We start from the raw sequence: 7,429 nt of genomic DNA, 5'->3' as shown, positions 1-7,429 counted from the left end.
TGAAACAGCGAGATACTGTACTGCACCCTTACTGCTTCCTCTTTGTAGATAATCAGCAATGACTAATTACTGCTTTATGCTGTTCTATGTTTGAAGCAAATGTATCATTACTTAAGTTTTCACTAATCTAGTGTTTTAAGAGTCACATAAATGAAAATGAATTTAATTATTTGGGAAAAAAATTTAAAACATAATGATTTATTAATTTAGTAATAAGAAGACAATTAAACTGGGGAGAAATGTATCATTGATTCATCTATTTATAGATTTATTTTGGGCCACCTTTGCTTTAGTACCTTCTTCTTCGTACTATATGCTTAAGGTGTTTCACATTTATTTTGGTGCACCAGTGTAGGATTTTAGCTGTAGCTTGTTTGTTTATATTTTCTGCATCTCAGTATTGCTTGGCTACATGCAAAGATGTGTTAAATAGGATCTTTAGATTAATGTCAGAGACAATTTCCTCTGCTTCAGTTGTAAAAAACAAAAAACAAAAACAGAATGTAGTTTCTGATAACCTATCACTTAAAAAAAAATTCTTATGGTCTGTTTAAACAAACCAAGAGAACCAACAATCAGCCTAAACCCCTAACTATAAAACCACTGCTGGGTGAAATGAACTACACTGATTATCCTTTTGTTAATTAATGTTCTGCTCTGTTTCTGTCTTTGGAAACTTTGAGGTGTACCACCCTCTTAAACATTGTTAGAGACTGCTAAAATAAAAATACTCCCAAGCCTTGAAGTCGACTGATTCGCTTTAAGAGTAACTATTTCTTTTAATAAAGTCTCTCTCGTTAACACCTTGGATCTAACAAAGGATTCCACTAACTGTGGGATTCTCACAACATTTTGGGTTCTTCCTGCGTGAATGCTCCCTCCCAACTTCCTGAATAAAGTGTGAAGCAGACATGCTAAAAACCCAGTGGCACCAAAGCAACAATGTGACCAATACATAAATAAAATTAATTCCAATACAGAGTCAATTGTAAAGAGACTTCCACATTTGTTTTGTGATGGGGATAGAATTAATGTCTGTGAAGGTTCTCAGTCATCCAGGTCATTGTAGTCCAAGGAGCTTGGAAAGAAAAGCGTCTGGACTTCTTTAAGTTGCTTGAAGACATTTCACCTCTCATCGGAGAAGCTTCTTCAGTTCTAGGGTCAAATGGTGGAGAGTCCCAGAGTTAAACCCCGTGGGAGTAACCCCCTGAGAGGGACAATGGACCCCCTAGGGCAGCGGTCCCCTCGGACCGGTACCAGTCCGTGAGTCGTTTGGTACCAGGTCGCGAGAGTTGAGGCTCAGGTGTGAAATGTCTGGTTTTCAGGGTTTTTATCTGTTTTCAGTGTTATTTTGTTATCGTTTTTATCGTTAACTCTGTTTTCCTGGGTCTTTTCACGTGTGTTATGAATAAATCTTCTTTTTTTCGGTACCGGTACTAGTTTTATTTTGTTGTATTTATCCGTGACACCTTAAAGGCCGGTCCGTGAAAATATTGTCGGGCATAAACCGGTCCGTGGCGCAAAAAAGGTTGGGGACCGCTGCCCTAGGGGGTCTTTTCTTTCCAAGATAGAATTAATGAAATTCTACTGGTTTCAGGTCTTCCAAAACTGAATAAGTTTGAAGCTTGCAAGTAGAAAGACAGTTGCAACTCTGAATTCAAGATAAGGGCACTATTTTTCACAGGGAGGAAATGCTGTCTTTTTATTTGAAAGAACTGCACACATATAACGAGAGACAGTCAGAATTTATTATTTGAAAAAATATGGCACATATAACAAATTTAAATGTAATCAAATACACTATCAAATGTCAATTGAAATTACACCTTATGCACTGCTACAGTTTAATTTTAGATTTAGGGTTATATTTAATCTGTGTGGAATGAACGAGTTGTTGCAAATACAAATTTAGAAATTCCTTTTAGAACCTTATAAAAAACCTTGACACTCTCATTTCTTCTGACAAAGCTTTTGCTGTGGAGACATCAAAGTTAGATCTGTACAAAGCCTGCAAGCCCAAACTTAGCATTAGCATTGCAGTGATCAATTTTCAAACACAAACAGCAAAAGCAAAAGATGAAATTTAAACAACCTGCCTTCATAAGCATTACACCTTTATCATGGCATTTCCAATGGTTGAAAATATCCAGTTTCTAGAGTCAGGAATCTTCGAGTATCTATAGATATCTGAGCCACCTGAGTGTGGTCTGACTGCACTGGAGACCACCCCAAATGCCTTTCCATCTTCACACACCAATGGACCACCAGAGTCTCCCTGAAAGTATATACACACCCGATGCTTAAAGTGAATAGTGAAGTTATTACCATAAAGTTTGATTGTCCACATGATATTTAAAGAAATGTATGTACCTCAGCTGGACCTGTGTCTCCCTGAGAGCAGTAGAAGTTTTCCATAGTACATTCTTTATTGTCAATCAGTGTAACACTGATTTCCATGAGTGTGGGAGACATATATTTAGCATTTTTGTCTGTTCGCCCCCAGCCAGAGAGTATACAAGATTTTGGCAAAGTACCATTATCACGACTTGCCAGGGGAATAGGTTTCACATTTTCGTTGAAGTTTGCCTTGGTGCTCAACTTAAGGAAAAAAACAGATATCAAAATGTGATTTTTTTTTACAGCATTTTGTAATACAAATGAATGAAGTAAATTAAAAAAAAGATATTGTAATAAAAGAAAAATGCAAATGGAAAACAAATATATTTTCTGTGTGATGACATTCTTACCTTTAGAAGCATTACATCATTCACAAAGGAAATTGGGTTGAACTGTTCATGTGGAAATGTTTCTTCCACAGATATGCGTTGTGTTTCTTTACTTGAACGAACATTGTGAAGTCCGACTACGACTATGTAAGACCTGAAATGGTAAAAAACAATTGAATAGCCACAATTGCTGATATCGTGGTACATATAGATACCATTTATTTACAAATTTACAAATGTTTTTGCGTGAGCCTTAATTTTATTATGGATAAGAATTTATGTCAGGGTCTCCATGAACTAGTTTTTGGCCTCATAATTAAATACATTTATGAAACTCACTTGGCGTGACAGTGGGCAGCAGTCATCACAAAATCCTCATTCAGGAGGAAGCCACCGCAGTACTTTTTTTGACCATCTGACATGTTCCTCTCCAAAAGCACCATGTATGGCCTGCTATGTGGCACAGCCTCATGGCCTCCAGTGATCTTCCCCAAGTAAACTGGGAGACAAAAAGAAAAATACTCAGTTAAATAGATCCATCATCATGCATTGTCTGTCAAATGCTATAAAATGCAAGCCACACAAAAAAAAACCCCACCTACCTTGTTCTTCAAGAGTCAGCACAAGCACGAGTAAGGCCAGGAAGTGGACAGACATGGTGAGGTCACAATTCTACTGAGTTTCTAAAGAGCAGTGGCATCAGTCACAGTCAGTTTCTGTCTTTAAATGCTTCTTCATATCAGTTAGAGCAGGAAGTTGTTGTTGGGTTTTTTTTTTGAGTAGTTTGCACAAGCAAATGATTTAGCTTTAAACCAGAAATGTTCAAAACCTCCAGAAAGCTGTATTTTCAGAAGTCAACAAATGAATTTTTATACAAAGTGTAATTTTATAGCTAAGTAGTGTATTTGTCATATTCTATGTAAACATGTGTTTTGCATAGTTAGTTTATAAAGTGTTCGTATCTTTACAGCAGGAAACTATGACTGTGGTAAAAATGTGTGGCCACAGATATAAAACACAGAGAGACGAGATTCTTAAGTAGTAATTTCTTACTATATTTTACAGATTTTGCAAAAGTCATGACTTTTAATCAGTAAGTTATTCCTCCACCTGTTCACTTTTTATGCAAAAAAAGAAATTCTCATATCAGTAAAGAGAGGTCATTTGGAAAAACTGGACTGAATATTATTTATTGAGATGATCGTCAGCAGGGTTGCAAATGTGTGTAGTATTCTGATGTCCTCTTTGGATTACCTTCTTACATTTTCATCTTTTGCACTAGGAGTTGAAAGTGGAGAGGACAACACGGGTGCTGCACCACGAGCTGGGGATTAAAGTTTGAGGTTTTCACGTCATCACCACGGGAAGCCACTGTGTGAAGATTGTGGACTAAACTGTTGCAACTTCCATTCACTTTAGATAACTTCACTATTTCATCTAAAAAGTAGACCTGCATTTGAGTTCGACAGCTAGGCAGCTAATATGCATATTCAATACCACCTTTATTTATAAAGCACTTTAAAATAAACCAGGGTTCACAAAGTGCTGTACGTATAAAAATAGAATAAACAGAAAATAAAATCAAACGTGGTAAAAAAAAAAATTGAAAATAGAAAAATAGAGTCAACTTCTCAAAATGTGCCAAAGGCTTTACTAAATAAATATGTTTTAAGAAGAGTCTTAAACTCAGAAAGAGAAGAAGTCTGCCTAATCTGTAAGGGCAGATCATTCCACAACTTTGAAGCAGCTACAGGGAAAGCACGGTCACCTCTAAATTTATGCTTGGTTTTTGGCAACTTAAGGAGCTGCTTGGTGGCAGATCTAAGGGAGCAGGTAAACATGGCTGTACTAGCTAAGAAAATACAAGCACTTTGGTGATACTGCCATGGAAAACCTCCCTTTTAACAGGATGAAACCTGTGGCAGAACCAGGCTCAGGGAGGGCCCGACCGTTTGGGGGTGATGAGAGGATGACAAGACAAAGACACACTATTGAAGAGAGCCAGAGATTAACTAATAATTAGATGCAAAGAGGTGTGTACACACAGTGAGTGAAAAAACAATGTTGAGTGAAGAAGAAACACTCAGTGCATCACGGGTCACATCCCAAGCAGCCTAATGTGTGCAAATACATTTAAAAAAAATAAACGATGTCTATGCAACTTTTGAATTTAGGATATGAACTAGTTAAATGGTTATCATAATTTATTCTATACCAAAACTAAAACTCAAAATACAGTGTGATACAGATAATACGATATGGTTTTGATATTTTTAATACAAATGCCTTTTGTTATGTGTTCCATACCATATTAGGCCTGATTTAAGCCTTATATTTAAGCATTATATCAGGCCTAAAATATGTGTAGTTTGGATCATTACTGTTACAGGTGATGTATAACTGCTGACCAACAAAAGGGTTATTCTGTCCTAACATTAGCAATTTAATAATTTAGACAACTTTTGTCTTGTTGGTTTATAATATTTTAATAAATTTCCTATACGGTTGTCTGTGTGAATTAAAAAAAAAAACAAAAAAAAATCATGTTCAGTGTTGCATTTCCTTACTTACAAAGTATTCAAAGACACTTCAGTTCTACTACACAAAAAATAAATCTAATGGAATTATTTTAATTTACTTTAACGAGCTCTGGAGTGGTAATAAATTACTTTATTTGATAACTGAATGTATTTAATGACAAAATGATGTTAGTTTTTATTGGAAATGGCACCATATGCTCTCAGTGTCACTTGTCCACTTTGTCAGTTACTTATAAAATAACGTTATTGGTCTTGCATAGTCAATTAGTTTTAAAACCCATAAATGAAAAGGCCTTTATAACTCTGAATTTAAGAAATGAGCGGTGAGACTGTAATGTAATAGTACCTGTTTTACACAAGGAGGCAGTGTTGTCATTTTATTTGAATTAATTAAATTTAAAAAAAAAAAAAAAAGATTACACCACACACACATGCCGAGAGAATGCCAGAATTTAATGTTTAATGGTATTTGAAAAAAAATTTAGATTTCAAGTCATGATTAATCTGTGTGCAAATATAACTTTTTGGAAATGCAAATGTAACTTTTTTTCCCCTTTTTTTTCCTGCAGTTATATTAAAATAAACTCTATTCTATCTAAATCCCTGCAAAGCCAACAAAACCATACTCACATTAGCATTGCAATGATCAGTTTTTGATCACAAACAGTGAAACCAAATTTTGTGGTTTAAACAACCTGCTTTCATAAGCATTACACCTTTATCATGGCATTTCCAATGGTTGAAAATATCCAGTTTCTAGAGTCAGGAATCTTCGAGTATCTATAGATATCTGAGCCACCTGAGCGTGGTGTGACTGCGCTGGACACCACCCCAAATGCCTTTCCATCTTCACACACCAATGGACCACCAGAGTCTCCCTGAAAGTATATACACACCCGATGCTTAAAGTGAATAGTGAAGTTATTACCATAGAGTTTGATTGTCCATAATTAAAGAAATGTATGTACCTCAGCTGGACCTGTGTCTCCCTGAGAGCAGTAGAAGTTTTCTATAGTACATTCTTTATTGTCAATCAGTGTAACACTGATTTCCATGAGCTTGGGAGACATATATTTACCATTTTTGTCTGTTCGCCCCCAGCCAGAGAGTATACAAGATTTTGGCAAAATACCATTATCACGGCCTGCCAGAGGAATAGGTTTCACATTCTCATTGAAGTTTGCCTTGGTGCTCAACTTTAAAAAAGAGAAAGATATATACATGAAAATTAAAATATGGGATTTTTGTTGTTTTCTTTCAGTGCAGATTTACTAAAACAAAATTTTCAATATAATTACACAATGTGGTAAATATGTGTTTTCATAAACAAACAATGCTAATAGTAAATAAATATGAATTTTCTGTGTGATGATATTCTTACCTTCAAAAGCATTACATCATTCACAAGGGAAGTTGCATTGAAGTGTTTATGTGGAAATGCTTGTTCTACAGATATGCGTTGTATTTCACTGTTTGAATTCACATTGTGACCTCCTAGTAAGACTGTGTAAGACCTGAAATAAAAAAAATATATATATGTGAAAATATAATTTATGAATGAAATGATGACTGTTTCTGTCAGGGTATTATATTCAGAAAACAAACATTACTAATCACTGTTGTTGACATTATCATATCATTATCACGCATCGATATTACTTATTAAGGTGTTTTGAAATTTTAATGCGTCTTCTTAGCTTTATTATGGATAAAAATTCTGTCAGGGACGCAGACTTTGGTGTCATCTCAGTTGATAGGTAAGTACATGTCTTGAACTCACTTAGCGTGACAGTGGGCAGCAGTCATCACAAAATCCTCATTCAGAAGGAAGCCACCGCAGTGCTTTTTTTGACCATCTGACATGTTTATCTCCAAAAGCACCATGTATGGCCTGCTATGTGGCACAGCCTCATGTCCTCCAATGATCTTCCCCGAGTAAACTGGGAGACGAAAAGAAGAAATACCCAGATAAATAGATTCATCGTCATGCATTGTCTGTAAAATGCAAGCCCTCATGTCTGTAATAGTCCACATAAAAAAAATAAATTATAAACAACACATACCTTGATCATCAAGAGTCATCACAAGGATGAGTATAGCCAGTATACAGTGGACAGACATGGTGAGGTGACAGTTCAGCTTAGTTACTGAAGAGCAGTGGCA

General features: G+C 35.7%; 2 protein-coding genes across 2 annotated transcripts; both read right to left on the bottom strand.

Moving 5' to 3' along the window:
• Positions 1-1,806: 1,806 nt before the first annotated feature.
• On the bottom strand, positions 1,807-3,396 carry LOC308394022 (granzyme G-like). The gene is made up of 5 exons (XM_080878115.1): positions 3,329-3,396; positions 3,066-3,225; positions 2,748-2,880; positions 2,371-2,598; positions 1,807-2,275 (listed from the first exon to the last, which is right to left on the bottom strand). Exons 1-5 carry the CDS (start codon positions 3,381-3,383, stop codon positions 2,108-2,110), a joined length of 744 nt encoding a protein of 247 aa, XP_080734241.1. The 5' UTR covers positions 3,384-3,396; the 3' UTR covers positions 1,807-2,107.
• A 2,368-nt stretch (positions 3,397-5,764) lies between these two features.
• On the bottom strand, positions 5,765-7,429 carry LOC308394140 (granzyme B-like). The gene is made up of 5 exons (XM_080878312.1): positions 7,330-7,429; positions 7,047-7,206; positions 6,648-6,780; positions 6,235-6,462; positions 5,765-6,144 (listed from the first exon to the last, which is right to left on the bottom strand). The coding sequence occupies exons 1-5, from the start codon at positions 7,385-7,387 to the stop codon at positions 5,977-5,979; spliced, it is 747 nt and encodes a 248-aa protein (XP_080734438.1). The 5' UTR covers positions 7,388-7,429; the 3' UTR covers positions 5,765-5,976.

The sequence above is a fragment of the Rhamphochromis sp. 'chilingali' genome, assembly GCF_963969265.1.
Source record: "Rhamphochromis sp. 'chilingali' genome assembly, chromosome: 3".
NCBI lineage: Eukaryota > Metazoa > Chordata > Actinopteri > Cichliformes > Cichlidae > Rhamphochromis > Rhamphochromis sp. 'chilingali'.
The sequence above is the reverse complement of the archived record's forward strand: the minus strand, read 5'-3'. Positions and strand labels throughout refer to the sequence as shown.

Excerpts from the sequence above, each read along its gene's own strand:
- LOC308394022 (XM_080878115.1), bottom strand. The coding sequence starts at position 3,383 with ATGTCTGTCCACTTCCTGGCCTTACTCGTGCTTGTGCTGACTCTTGAA. Across the intron at positions 3,226-3,328 it reads GCTGACTCTTGAAGAACAAG|TTTACTTGGGGAAGATCACT; the intron begins GTAGGTGGGGTT and ends TTTGTCTCCCAG. Across the intron at positions 2,276-2,370 it reads GAGACACAGGTCCAGCTGAG|GGAGACTCTGGTGGTCCATT; the intron begins GTACATACATTT and ends ATATACTTTCAG.
- LOC308394140 (XM_080878312.1), bottom strand. The coding sequence starts at position 7,387 with ATGTCTGTCCACTGTATACTGGCTATACTCATCCTTGTGATGACTCTT. Across the intron at positions 7,207-7,329 it reads GATGACTCTTGATGATCAAG|TTTACTCGGGGAAGATCATT; the intron begins GTATGTGTTGTT and ends TTCGTCTCCCAG. Across the intron at positions 6,781-7,046 it reads GCTGCCCACTGTCACGCTAA|GTCTTACACAGTCTTACTAG; the intron begins GTGAGTTCAAGA and ends TTTTTATTTCAG.